Raw genomic sequence first — 13862 nt, forward strand, 5'->3', positions numbered from 1 at the left:
GTCCTGGTTTAAATGGAAACTCCGCCAAGTCTTAATTATAAAGTTGTTAGTGATATCTCCCTAGTACTGTTGTTCTGTTTTATTTCACTTTTGAATAATTGTATATAGCAAAATATAATTCTTTAAGGCAAATATTTCCAGAAGCGATTGGTGTTTTTTGGGTGCCCAGCTTCAGACACCCTTAAATGGGACAGATTTTCAGAGGCTGTTGAGCACTCACGCTCTTAAAACTGGGCCTCTTTAAGCTGTCTCACATTGTGTATCGAGAAATGTAAACATCCAAAATCACCAGTTACTTCTGGAAATCTTGGCATAATAAGGAATATTGTTGTTATAAAAATATAACTTTTTAACATTCTTGGTAGGACAAAGATCACACTAAAGAGGATCCAAATTCAGAAATTAACAAGGCAGGAGACAACAAAGATACACAAAGGACAGATGAAGTCAGACTACAACAGAATGGGAACTGTCAACCAAATGAAGAAAACCTCCCAGTTAAAATGGAAGAGGTATAAAGTAACGAATGGACCTCTGACTCAACTGTGGGATGAATCCAAAGCTTTTTATTTCCCTGAAAGAGGAAGAAAACATCAAAGCAATCTACTGAGCAGGATGATATGTACTAGTAGCTCTTCCAATCCTTGTGATAGCTTTGTTCTCTTCTTGCTAGAAAGCAAGAAAGACCATGGACCAGTAATATATGCCATGATAAAGGCAAATGTCATCAGAACTATTCATCTGTGAGAATCCATGCATTTCCATGATGGCTGTACTTATTTGTAAAATGATTTATGTTAACTTTTGCCAAGAACTGTTTCAAATAAGTGGAAATTGAAAGATGTAGACCTGTATAAGCTGAAGGTATGCATTGGAAGTTGTTAAAATATTTCTGGTTAATGAATTTTGTATTGTTTTTCCTTGTGGTTTTTTTTTTTTGTTTTTTTTTTTTGTTTTTTTTTTTTTACATTTCAGTGTGTACTGTTTTGATAATGTGCTTGGAAATGGTGCAAAAATACACACTTTTCCTTGTAAATGACATCTATGGAAAAAAAGGGTTTTTACTTTAGTACATAGTTTTGCCTTTATTGCGTTAAACGCCCACTGACTATTAAGTTTTCATTTGCTCACTGCTTAGATTCATTTTTTCTTATTTAAAGTCATTTTCTTATTACTATCCCTAAAATGAATATTTCTTTTAATAGTAGTTGAACAAGGCATACTACTGTCCTGTTTATAGAAGGAACAACCACCATATTGTACATAATAGTTCAGCCTACTGGGTTTCTTCCCCCTCCCCTACCCTCAAAAGTGAGCACATCTATATAGTGGTTTCAGATCTTCTGGTTTTGTTTTGAGCCATATTGCAGTGGGTCTGTTCCGCTGCATATGGTACAGGCGTCATTATGAAAATCAATACCCCTGTTTTCAAAATAGTATATGGGAGCACAAGCTAAAGCTTTAGTGCCTTCTTAAAATGTATATTTTCTGGAACTTTATATATGCTATTAATTTTGAGTTACATCTTACATAATCTCGATGGCTGTTCTACCAACACCATACCAGTAGACAAGAATGTGAGTGAGTTGTCAGAAAAGCTGTGCTGGGTTCACTTGGTACAAGATTGAAACTCCATTTTTAAGAAGAAATTTATAAATGAATGCAAAAGTGCAGTTTGGAGACCATCGTACTATGAAGTATGGTAACTGAATACAAAGCATGCTCTGATTTCATCAAAATCAAAGGGAGCTCTTTAACCTTTTTCTGTACATTGAATGGCCTTATCATTACCTCTCAATCATCTTCTCTAATGTTGGTTGTGTGATGTGAAAGGACTTGTGTGCAAAGTTTGTTTGAAAAGAATAGTAGTTGAATTTACATTAGAGTTATGTGATAGAGATTCTATGTCCTTCTTGGATCCATTCTTTGGGGAGAAAGCATGTAACTTGAGAGAATGACGCACTGCAAATATTTTGTCAAGTAAAAGTATGACTTGTGCTCTGAAGTAATCTCATCATTATAAGACTTCTTAAAAGTCAGACCTTTAAAACTTGTTTAATACTAAAATGAAGTAGACTTATTTTTAATACAGTGTAATACAATCAAAAGACTTAATTGCCTTACCTCATGGGAAGAGTTATTTCTATCAATTTTAAAAGCTAAGTAGCATATTAGTTAGTTACTTTCAAATCGATTTTCCTTTTTAAAGTTAATACTTACAGAAGCCTAAGTGTGTTATGGGGAATGAAAAGTTGCCCACTTTATAAGGTAAAGAAACCCAGTTTGTGCAGCTGCTTAATCACTCTTTATTTTTGTTAGGATTTGAAGTGTCTTGCCACTATGTACCATTAAAACTATAGAAAATGCTTTACCGTGTAAAGTATAGATGGTCATTTTTGTGATGTTTAAGCCACATGCAGTTGGCTGGTGAACAGCTTATTCCAATAAAAGAATGACAAATTTCTATGCTTATAGAAAGACAGTGAAGGATCAGGTCTTGGAACAACAGCTGTCTTATTTATGTGTAAGTAGCATAGAGCAAAGATTGTTTGTATACTTGTTATCTTTGGTACCATTTCACTAATAAAATTAAGTATTTTAGAGGGAAGTTTTTGTTTATATATATTTGAAAGGAACATTCTTAGTTGATCTACTTTTTCTCAGGAGGGTGCTCTGATTTGGAAAGTGCATGCCAGTAATATACATAGCATTTAGAAAATTAGCTTTTATGCTATATCCTGTGAGAAGTCAAATGGTGTTCACACATGGCTTCATGTTTCAGATGTCAACATTTATTTTGATTCCTATTGGTTGTTTTTCTTTCTAGTATTCTGAAATTGCACAGCTCTGTAATGTGGCAGAAATTCATAAAAGATTGCGTATGGATGTCTAACAACAATATCTAAGAAAAATTGAAAATTTTTGCAACAGCAGACTAGCAGTTTTACTAGCTAGTTGGAGTGTGTGTTCCATAATTCAGCATATTCTCTTGTACTGCGGGATTTTTCCTAGAAAGCATATTTTATTACTCCATTTTCCCTTCCCCAAAAGCCCACCACCAGAGAATTAGCCTCATCCAAGAACAGTGCCTCTGCAGTAGGTGGATTGTATTTATAAAGCTGCTGCTTAATAATACAGTTCATGCGCTGCTCCCCAAGGATCGTGTGCATCAACTATTCAACATGCACAGCCTCTACTAGTTGACCGGTGTCTCCTTCATAGCAGGGTGGTATGCCGTGCTGCCATGTAACATTGCATTTTTTATCATCAGTCTAGGTAAACTAGCTGAAAGTGAGTGAAGTATATATTTTCAAGAACAACATATTTAGTAATGGTTAGATAAATATTTTAAATATGGTTTAATCTGAATCAACATTGGCCATAGCTGAAAGTGTTGGCAAATCATAGTTTAACTTTTTGGGCTTTTTCCACTCTGAAAAGAGACTGTAAAAATGGCATCTTTTTATCCAACAAATCTGAATGTTTGTTCAGAATAATCTGTGAACAGTAGTGACTAACATTTTTGCAACTTATTCTTGTAGGGGTGACATAGCTAAGAAAAAGTGAGCTGGATTCTGTTTCAAGATTTTGGGGGTTTTTTGAAGTTCCAATTAAAAGGCTATGCATTTAACTCTGTGTAAATCAGTTGAGGTAAACAGATGTTACCAAGGAAATAATTTCCCTGCAAAACCTTTATTGGTGAAGGGGAAAGAAAATCCTAGATCCCACAATTCCATGGTTATAGTCACTTTTCAGGGAAGAACTCATGAATTCAAAATTTCATCCTTTGTGCAAAAATGTGTTGTGTTTATCCATTGTAGAACTCAAAGGTTTGAATTTCAGTACTTTTTACCTAAGCAGAAAATAATAAGCAAAGGCAATTTTGGTTGGTAAAAAAAATTGCTCACATATATATTGTTCTCTTTCAGAATGGCTTCATTTTTTCCATTCATCTAAATAATAATTAAAAGCAGGTAGTTCTTGCCTCTTGGAGAAGCTATCTTCTACGTGGGTTTTAGACTTGAAATATCTGGTTTGTTTTTGTTTGTTCATCTTATAATGAAATAAGATTATAGCTAACCCATTCTTATTTTGCTAGACTTTCTTTAAAAAAGATGATGAAATCGTAGGTGTCTTTTGTAGCTGTTAGCCTGAAAATTGGGTTTCAGCAGTATAAACTATGAACCATTTTTAAATATCTGCACTATTACAAGCAAGTTGGGGGACATGATGGACCTGATTCACCACATGTTGCTCCTCCAGCTTTATTTTAATGCAACTATTGATTTCATTGCATTTTCAACCAGTTTAAAATGGGAGTGACACAAAAGTAACAGTGATTAATTGGACCTAGTGGGTCTGATCCTCCAAACTTCACTCTGGTAAAACTCCCATTAAAATCAGCAGGTGCTTATTTGAGAAAGATGTAGTGTTCTTCCCGAAAATATGGAGAATGGATAGGTGAAATTCATAGACATATGTCATTTGTTTTACATTAAAGGGTTGTCTACACTTAACTCTTCAGCAGCACAGGTGCGCCACTGAAGCGCTGCTGTAATGCTTCAGTGTAAAAACTACTTACACTGATCGGAGGAATTCTCCTGTCGGCAGAGGTAATCCACCTCCCTGAGTAGCTAGGTTGATGGAAGAATTCTTCCGTAGACCTAGCGCTGTGAGATGGAGACTTAGGTCAGCTTACCTATGGCATTCAGCGGTATGGTTTTTCACACCCCTGAGCAATTTAGTTATGCCAACTTAATATCTAGTGTAGACCAGGCCTTAGTCTTACAGTCAACTTATCTTCAGATGGCGATTATTCGATTATTGTGTAAAATAATGTGAAAAAAGCTGAGTCAATCTCCATCTAATGTTTATTATTATATTGAAAATGAAAAGTAAAGCATTATTTAAATGTAGGTTTGTGTGAGATAAGCATCCCCTCAGCCACAAACCTTTCATTCCAAACTTACCAAGAGCTCCTTTGCATATAGAATTTATATCCTATTTCAAATCCAACAACAAGGAGGCTTGTCATCACGTTTTCTGCATAGCTCGTGCTGCTCTAGGCATCTATCTATCATACTTAGATGGCTCTCATCTGCAGGGTATCTGAGCACATCCATGTATGTTTTTTTCCTTTACTGCATTCCGTATTCAACAATTGAATAAGCTGGTCTTGAGATCTCGGCTGCCTTTTCCCGCAGTGCATCTTTTACATTCAGTATAAAGCACAACCCAGTAAGGCACTGGCCTGGTCTGAGAGGGAAACCATTTTACTCCTTTATACTTTATCAGTTGTATTTGTAATGGTATTCTACATTTCAGAAATGTTATCAACTGTTTCTCATGGACTGTTTTGAAATGATCAATTCTACAATCTAAGAAGGTGAAAAAGAGCTTTGTCCCAATAAAGTTTGACTGTTTTGTGACTATTGGGCCTACTGCAGGATGATAGTGCCTTGTAAAAATGGACTTTAGCTGTTTGCTTGTTTTCTGCTTTAGAAATCTTTATCGTGTGATTATTTCTGAGAATATTTGGCCTGTTTTGATTGTATATTGTTTTAAAGAGTCAGTTTAGTGCCATGTTTTGACAAACATGGATACTAAAGTCTTTTGACCACAAAATAAGTATCACCCTGGCAGTAGTAGTACAATCTTTCTCACACGGATTGGTTGATGTGCCTCACACCTGACCTGAAAGGACTGCCATTGGCAGCAGTAAGATCATAGCTTAGTCTTACCATACATTCAGCTCTTAGAGTCACTAATGAGACTTCCAGCTCAATGGTGCCAATTGAGAGTGGTTTTCAGGATATGGGACAACTAATTCATAACTCTCAGGTCACCGGGCTTTCAGTCAGTGACTAATGCATTTGGCTTTGAACTGCTGAGTTAAGGTAAAAGGTTCATACATCTACATTAATTCTGTGATCCAAACAACTTATTTTTCATGAACTGCTGAAAAATTGCCAGTTAACAGATTCATAACTCCACTATTTAAACAAAACAACGTGGTGGTGGAGCACTGGAGACAGGTTGGTAGTTATGCACAGTTCATTTCATTAATCATTAGTGGATCCTTTGCCTCTTCTCTAGATCTCTAAGGTGCAGAGCCCATGTTTTACTTTTTGCACAATATCTAGCACAAAAAGCTCCCAGATCTGACTGGGGACTTGGCACTACTGTATAAAAATTGTTACTAATAATTTCCCTTCTCCTAATACTAGGTGTTTCTGATAATAAAGAAGTAAAATTGTTCTGTGTCGGTTATGTATACTTGTGTGTTAATAAAGCAATTATTAAATAGTACAGTAAAGAAATGTCAAATGCTGCTACTATTATGTTGCTATTTTTGTAAATAAATAAGTCCTAAGGTTTTTTTTATTAATGTGTGTCTTGGAAACTCTCTCGCCTAACCCAGTCTGATTTTAGTGAAAAATTGTTACCTTCATGCTGGCTGGCTAGCATGGCAGATTGCTCAGCTTTCTGAAGTGCTCCTTTTTGTGCCTTCAGGCTGCATCTACACCAGAGAATTGAATGGCTGGTAACTGAACTTGAGGGCTAGAAATGGAGAGTGTATTACAGGAATGGACGTGGGAGGCTTAAACAGTGTTTAACTCGCCAACATTCTCTAGCGTACACAAGGCCTCAGAGTGCTAAGCGATCCTGAGAGGCTGGTTGGGAGGTTACTTGTCTCTAATAGTTCCACCAAGGATTTTTTTCCTTTTAAACAAAAGAGGTAAAAACTTTGTTCCATTAAAGTCAATGGCAATACTCCCATTTACTTAAATAGGGTCAGAATTTCACCCAAGTTCTTTAGTGCTAACAATAAATAATATCAATTCATTGAGAGTGTGATTTTTTCAAAAGTATCAAGAGTATATAGGAGTGAGGCCCTTCACTTGTGTAGGCACTCTGTAAATCCCATCAGGCACCTATCTGCATCTTCCAGGGGCTAAATATCTTTGGAAATCTGGCTCTGGGTGGCTTCAGAGCACAAATCTAATTTGTTTTCCTGTGTCACTTAAGCACTCTTGAAAATCCTGCCCTATGTCAATAAGAATCTTCCCATATTGGTTTTGAAAGTTGCCCTATTTATGGTACATTTTCTGGCTGGTTTGACTCCAACTGTTCCCATTCCAGCTGACCGCTGTTTTCTACTCTGGGTGCTTTTGCTTCCTTGTGAGGAGACTGCATTGCTCTCCTCTGAAGGGTGAAGGGAAAAAAAATCTTGTTCATGTGAGAAATAAAGTGATGTCTCAGCATGGGGCCCAGATCATGTCCTGAACAATGTGCTGTGTGGTTTCATTAAATAAGGTTAATTTATTTTTAAATCAAGTACAAATCTTTATATTCAAGTAGGGGAATGGCACGTGGACAGGGAGTGTTTTAAAAATAAGATGTGCTTCTTGTATTTAACTTTGAGTTTCTAAAACTGTAGTCAAGCATAAATGATAGAAGTATTTCATTTTTTTGAGAGAGAGTCTGGAAGAAAAGATTGTAGGTTTAAATCAAATTGGATCAATATTTTAAAGAGTTGGTCCAGACTCCTTGATACGTGCACTTTCCTACTGTTTTTAACAGCCTCATGGTCAGAAATTCAGATTGAATCCAGTATTCCATGTTGAACATGGCCACTGAAGTGTTTAAGCTTATACTTTTCATTACACTTCTATTTTACTGCGCTAGCTGTCTAGACTAGCAATTTTTCATAGATTTTTAAAGGGGAACCTTCATTATTTTACCAAGATTCCTTTAAAAGTATTAGACTACTATTTCTTTTAGCCAAATTTAATTTCACCTCAGCCTTCAGGCTCTTATGATCAGAAAGTGACCCCACTCCTGAAGATATGTTGTGGTCATTTGGCTGCTTAAGACAATAACTTAAACATGCTGAGGGATGGGTCGGATGGCCATATACTTAAGGGTTTTAGGAGACCGGGTGTACTTTCATTTCTCACAGACTTGCTTTGTGATTTTCAGTAAGTCATTTAAATGCTCAGTGTCTCATTTTTCTCATCCACATAACAGGGATACAATACTTACCTTTTTACGTAGGGGTGTTGCAAGGCTTAATTTATGAATGCTTGAAAATTGCTTTGAGATGTTTAGGTGGAAGGTGCTATAGTAAGTCTGTGAAATGCATATAAAATATTAGAAGCAAACACCTGTGCCTCACTATTGTGCTTGGAATAAAATATTTCAGTCAAACGTTACAGAGGTTCAAATTCATGCTGACTAAAGATTCCCCCTTGATTGTTCCTATATGGTATACGTTCTAATTGTAGCTAGGGAATTAATTAAACTGAATGGTTCATGGATAAATGTTGGAAATCCTACTTGTTTGTTTCAGGATCTTTCTTGTCCGTCTTCCTCAAATGTTGTACCTCTCTGCAAAGAATTACAACAGCATGCTCCCAACAGCATCCTGGCAAGACTAGCACACTGTTCAACTAGTTTATTTGCTGGTTATTGCATTCATTATGGTTTTTTTTAAATAATTTTGCACTTAAATAGCAATTTTCAGCTGTAGATCTCAGTGCTTAGGAAGGTGGGTAAGTATGATTAGATCTGTTTTACAGATGGAGAAGGTGAGGTACAGAGGGGTCTGTAATTGACTTGCCCAAGGCCATACAGCAAGCCGTGATGCAATTAGAATTCGGATTTTTCTGACTCCCAGGTGCTTCCACCAAGCCAAGCTGGATAGGCTTAGTGACCAACATATTGCTGGCTTGCGATAGTGTGAAATCTTATGCTTAGGTAATTACAGAAGTAGCATTAGAAACACTTCAATATTGACTGATAAAGCTCTAAATAGCCTGTGACTAGCCTTCTAGAAAGACTGCCTCTCTCTCCTTTATAGACTACCACAGCTGTGATCAGTGAAGGCACTGATGGTAGATCCCCCTCGCTATGAAACAGGAGTTATTTTCCACAACGGCTCTAGGTCTCTACAGTGCCCTCCCAGATTGATCTGAAATAGCCTTTTGATTTTTCAGGACATTCTGTAAGGTCCATTTGTTTCACTGGGCTTTTAGGATTGGTAGGGGATTGAGGCATTGGCTGTGGCAGAGTATGATATGGTTTCCACCACACACTTGTCCTAAAGGGGTTAATAGAGGCCAGATAGGCCAATTTGCCTATTACACTGAAGGCTGAGAGGAAAGCCCTGATTAGGGGAAGCTCACCAGTGCAGGGACAGGCAGGGCTCCTATAAAGCCAGGGAACTGAGAGAGGAAGGAGGCTTTAGGGACCTAGTCTGTAGTTACCCCCTGAGGAGAGGGAGGAACTGGTACAGCCAGAAGAAAGGGGGTGGGGAGAGGAGGAGGAGGAGGAGGAGGAACCAGAAGAATAGGAAGCAGGCAGGTCAGGGACTGAACAGACCTTGGCTGTGTGTTGGTAGGGGTCCCTGGGCTGGAACCCGAGTAGAGGGTAGGCCCAAGTTCCCCTACCAACCACTGAAGGAGTGGCACCTGAGGTGGTGAATGGGAAGACTGATATACCTTGGAAAGAGGGAACGCTGAGTGACCTGGCCAGAGGGCTGAGTCATGAAGAGGATGATGTGGTTTCTGGAATGAGAAAGGGACTGAGGAACAAAGAGAGAGATGGAGTCATGGCATGTAACTCCAAGATGGGGTGTTGACCGGATGAGCTAATCTGCAGAGTGGATAGGAGGAGGCGTCAAACTAGCAGTAAGTGGAGCACCCAGTCACACAAGGATTAATATTTGATTATGAGCTGCTGCTTGATAGAACAAATGGCTGGTTGATTGAACTGTCGATTTGTTTTTAAATGGCTGCCAGTACACTCAGAGCCTGAATATAGGTAGATTTTTTTAATTTAGAACAGTAAAAAGCATGTAAATCGTGTAGGCCTTACTCAATCCTTGAGTGCAATGGGAGTTTTGCCTGAGCCAGGATTAAATAAGGACTGTAGGATTTTATTCCACCTGAGCAACACTAGATATTGTGCCATACTGTGTACTCTGTGATAATAACCAATGTCTGGCACACAAGCATCAGAACTAGTTCCAAAACTGCAAGATTTGGGTGCATTGCAAAGGCACCATACTTAAGTCAGAGGGCAGATGGAAAAGAGAGCTTTGTGTTTCTGTGTTCCATGCTTCTCCTCATGATTGGAGTGGTTGGAGCAGCCTTTGCCTGCCTGTGCGCCGGTCAATGCTTTCTCATCTTTCAAATCCTGCTTTCAGATACACTTGTTCTTTGAAACCTTCCAATGATACCTACCAATATTAAAAAAAAAAGCACTTTAACTATCACGATCTGAGGCCTATACAATTCACTTTCCATAGAAATAAATGCTACCCCACCAAAGCAACATTCCCTACCTTTTGCCTGATTTCCCTGCCCCCACACTATATACCGGGATTCCAGTTCATATTTTGGTCCATATTAAACTAGTCACAATGCGCCTACTGTACTGCTACATACAAAATAAACAATGGTAGTGGCTAGTAAAACTTTTGGTGGACTCTAGAAAGGGCTATGGTCAGAGCAAAGGTCACCACAACACTAGGCCTTTGAGGAGACATGAAAAAGAATATGGGGTGGGCGGAGGGGAAAGCAACCAAATGTAAAATGGCCAAAAGTTGCTCAGTTAATATGGCTATAAGCACAATTTTTAAAAAATTAGACTGATAGAAGCACAAATAGCCAACTCAGATTTTGAGCAATTTCCTGACCTCACTCTTATTCTCATCATCTAAACAGTTTATGAATGATTGGTGGAAACAGTTATTTTTCTACAAACAATGGACTTGTTACTAAATCTTATTAGTTTTCATCCAATACACGCATCAGTGTGTCACATCAGTTTCAACATAATTGAAATGAAATGAGGCAATCTCAGTGTTACAGTTGGAGAATGTGTGACGCAGTGCAACTGGACCTGACAAGATAGACCTTGTAATTAAATACCTGCTTCTGCATTTAGCAACAAGGTACTTAGTTACACACACTTTTATGACTACAGTGAATACTGTGCAAGGGTAAATAATTCAACTCTGTATGTTTTATGGGTACTGCCAGGCACACTTTCTTCAATACCTCATAGCAAAAACTGAGGTTTGGAACAGTATGTTGATAAAACTATTATTTACATATATATTACTGACCTGGTAGCCTGCTGCTGTGATTTTGCTAACGTTGCAATAGACTGTTTACACACCAGGCTAAATATAGTAAGGGGCCATTGAAATTATCAGCTGTAGTTTGCTGTCATTTTAATCTGTTTCTATGGTATATGATTATAGAAAATGGTGCGCTTAGAATACTAGGAATATGTTGCTTGTTTGTTTGTTTGCAGTTGCTTCAGTACTGCCCATTGGTGGCAGGGTGATCCTTTTAGCCTTTTCATTTTGCATATTCATTTCTGTGTGTCCTGGTAAGATACCTATTATTAATTTCATTTAATAATTTAAAAAAAATCTCTCTAACACTTTTTTTCAGCCTACTCTCCGCCTCAGTCAAGGTTGCTGGAACAATCTGTGTAGTGGGTGTACTTAGAGCCATTGAACCAAACAGCAAACCTTGTATATGATGGAAACGAATTCAAGCCAAGAGGTGCAGCAGCACCCCTAGTTCCAGCACCAATGGCCTCAATTGCAAATGGCTTGGAACCAAGTTTTCATGAGGGGGGGGGGAGTAATTAGTCATATGGGTTTGCTGAGTCAAAAAGAAAAACCTGACTGCTGTATATATGTAATTGTCTTGAATCCCCCAACAGTGTCTAGTCATCCATTACCACAGAACACCCCGGCCAACAATAAATCAGACTTGGTATTTGTTTTGGTTTTTTCCCTAAGGTTTCCAAATTATGTTTGAAAAATTCTTAAATTCCTTTCCTCTTTGCTGCCCCAAGTTTCTCAAAAGAGCAAGGCAGGGTTTCCGTTTTCCAGTTAAGAAGGAGCATATCTGACAGGCTAATAAAACTGTCAGTTTCACTCTTAACCAGGTTCTGTTTTAGACTGCCTGGTATTTACACTTGATGTCAGACTCCATTTTGAGGTCAGTAAGGCTCTGTGTTGTGAATATGTGGCATAGCAGTAACTGGCTCAAGACAACAGTGTGGCCAAAAAGACAGTGGGGGAAGAAAAAGCCAAAGAGAGAAGAGGTTATATAGAAAGGGTTATATTGGCCTATTATGAGGGGATATGAAGTTGAGGACTGGAGTTACATGAGCTTTACAATATTTTATTTCAAATCTGGTTTTGGTGGAGAGAATCATGATAATTTTAAAGCTGAAATTTACTAATTTTCATATATGTCAGATGAGTGTGAAATTCACAGGAATGACAGCTGTGGAAACCACAGTCCTTTAGTTACTCAGAACAGGAAGAGAAGAACCACTAACACTACTATCTTCCTCACATCGCACCAGCAATAAGCAGTCCACTCCTTAGAATTGCCATTTTCCACTAATAGAAGTTAAACAGTAAATGGAAACCACCCCCTGGCTTTGAAGAGCCACCTTCCCTAACAAAGTATTTGTAAAATGTGTTCAGTGGTACTGGGGGCTGATTACAAGCCCTCAGTATCTAGATTGTTCACTTTTATTCCCTTGCCTGTCCCCTTGCAGAGTGATTTTTGTTCATTGATATCACTTGTGTAGCTTTAGTTACCTGTACTAAAGATGCATGATCTTGTTAAAAAGACCACCACACACAGTTAGTAACATAGCAACTGCCAGAGTAGGCCTCATCTCTGACAAGTTAAACTTCATACACAGTTTAAACTAAGGCATTTTCTTTTCCATGCTGAACACCCAAACCCTACATCAGTGTCAGTTTTACACTTTGTCACCTAGCATGAAGAAGATTTACAATTCTTGATTGAAAATTTATACATGAAAAGCACTGTACAAGAGCTAGGTAGTATTCTTATTGTGGAATACTAGGGCCAAGTTGGCACGAATCTTAAAAAGTGATCTTTCCAAGCATTTTCAACAAAACACAACAAAAGAGCGTGGGGGGAGAAGCATTCAAAATTATTTTTGCATTTGCCATTTTCAACAAAACGTGCCGTCATCTCGCCATTACAGCTATGCAAATGTAGACACCTGGCAGGGCCAAAAAGTGAAGTAATTATCAAGTTGGTATGAATTAAGGCTCTGAAGCCTTCAGAGGCTTATTTAACATCTAATAAGTGTTTCATAGTGTTTGAATTAAGAAGAAATTTACAAGGCTCAAACAAGTGTGGAAGCTTCATAGGAATAGCAATTACTTTGGGGACTTTATAGCAGAATAAGTTCTAACTAAAGACTGGATTAAACACATGAAATTGAAATGCTCTAAAAGGGAGTTGAAAGTTACATACATTACAACATAATGGCAATAAAAACTTTTCCCATAACCTTTATAGCCTGCAGGTAATTTTCCACAAGATGATTTTATATTCCTAATGATGATTACTCAGCATGTTCAGTTTCCCTTTAGTTACAGACGCTGTAGCTATTTTAAAAACTTTAGCTCAGAGAGGAATGTTGGTCAAAGTTCACAGATGTATTTTGCTTGAGCTCACATCTTCAACCTTGATCATTTAAACATGTCCTCTTAATTATGGAATTATATTCATAATAAAGCTGGGCCCGAGCTGCAGAGTTCAGCTCCAAACTTACCCAAAGGACAAGTTTGGGATGCTCTCATCCTTGATTAATATTGTAGTTGCTGGCAGCTAGACTAACGGCTGATGCTGGTGGTAGAAGGTCTGTGCACGACGGGGGAAAGAATGTCACTGACGCCAAACGCCAAAAATTAAAATGTCTGTACACTAATGCGAGGAGCCTAGGTAACAAGATGGAGGAACTGGAGCTACTGGTGCAGGAAGTGAAACCGGATATTATAG

At 38.0% G+C, this 13862-nt stretch overlaps 1 protein-coding gene across 5 annotated transcripts in view; it reads left to right on the forward strand.

Annotated features, from left to right (window-relative positions):
- SREK1 (splicing regulatory glutamic acid and lysine rich protein 1) overlaps positions 1-6384 on the forward strand; it is a 50857-nt gene extending 44473 nt beyond the window's left edge. For all 5 annotated transcript variants that reach the window (XM_032781100.2, XM_075066987.1, XM_075066988.1 and 2 more), the window contains one exon: positions 366-6384. In XM_032781100.2, the coding sequence (XP_032636991.1) occupies positions 366-518 (153 nt within the window). In that variant the 3' untranslated portion in view covers positions 519-6384. The remainder of the gene's footprint in view (positions 1-365) is intronic.
- Positions 6385-13862: the final 7478 nt, after the last annotated feature.

This window comes from Chelonoidis abingdonii, chromosome 6, assembly GCF_003597395.2.
Source record: "Chelonoidis abingdonii isolate Lonesome George chromosome 6, CheloAbing_2.0, whole genome shotgun sequence".
NCBI lineage: Eukaryota > Metazoa > Chordata > Testudines > Testudinidae > Chelonoidis > Chelonoidis abingdonii.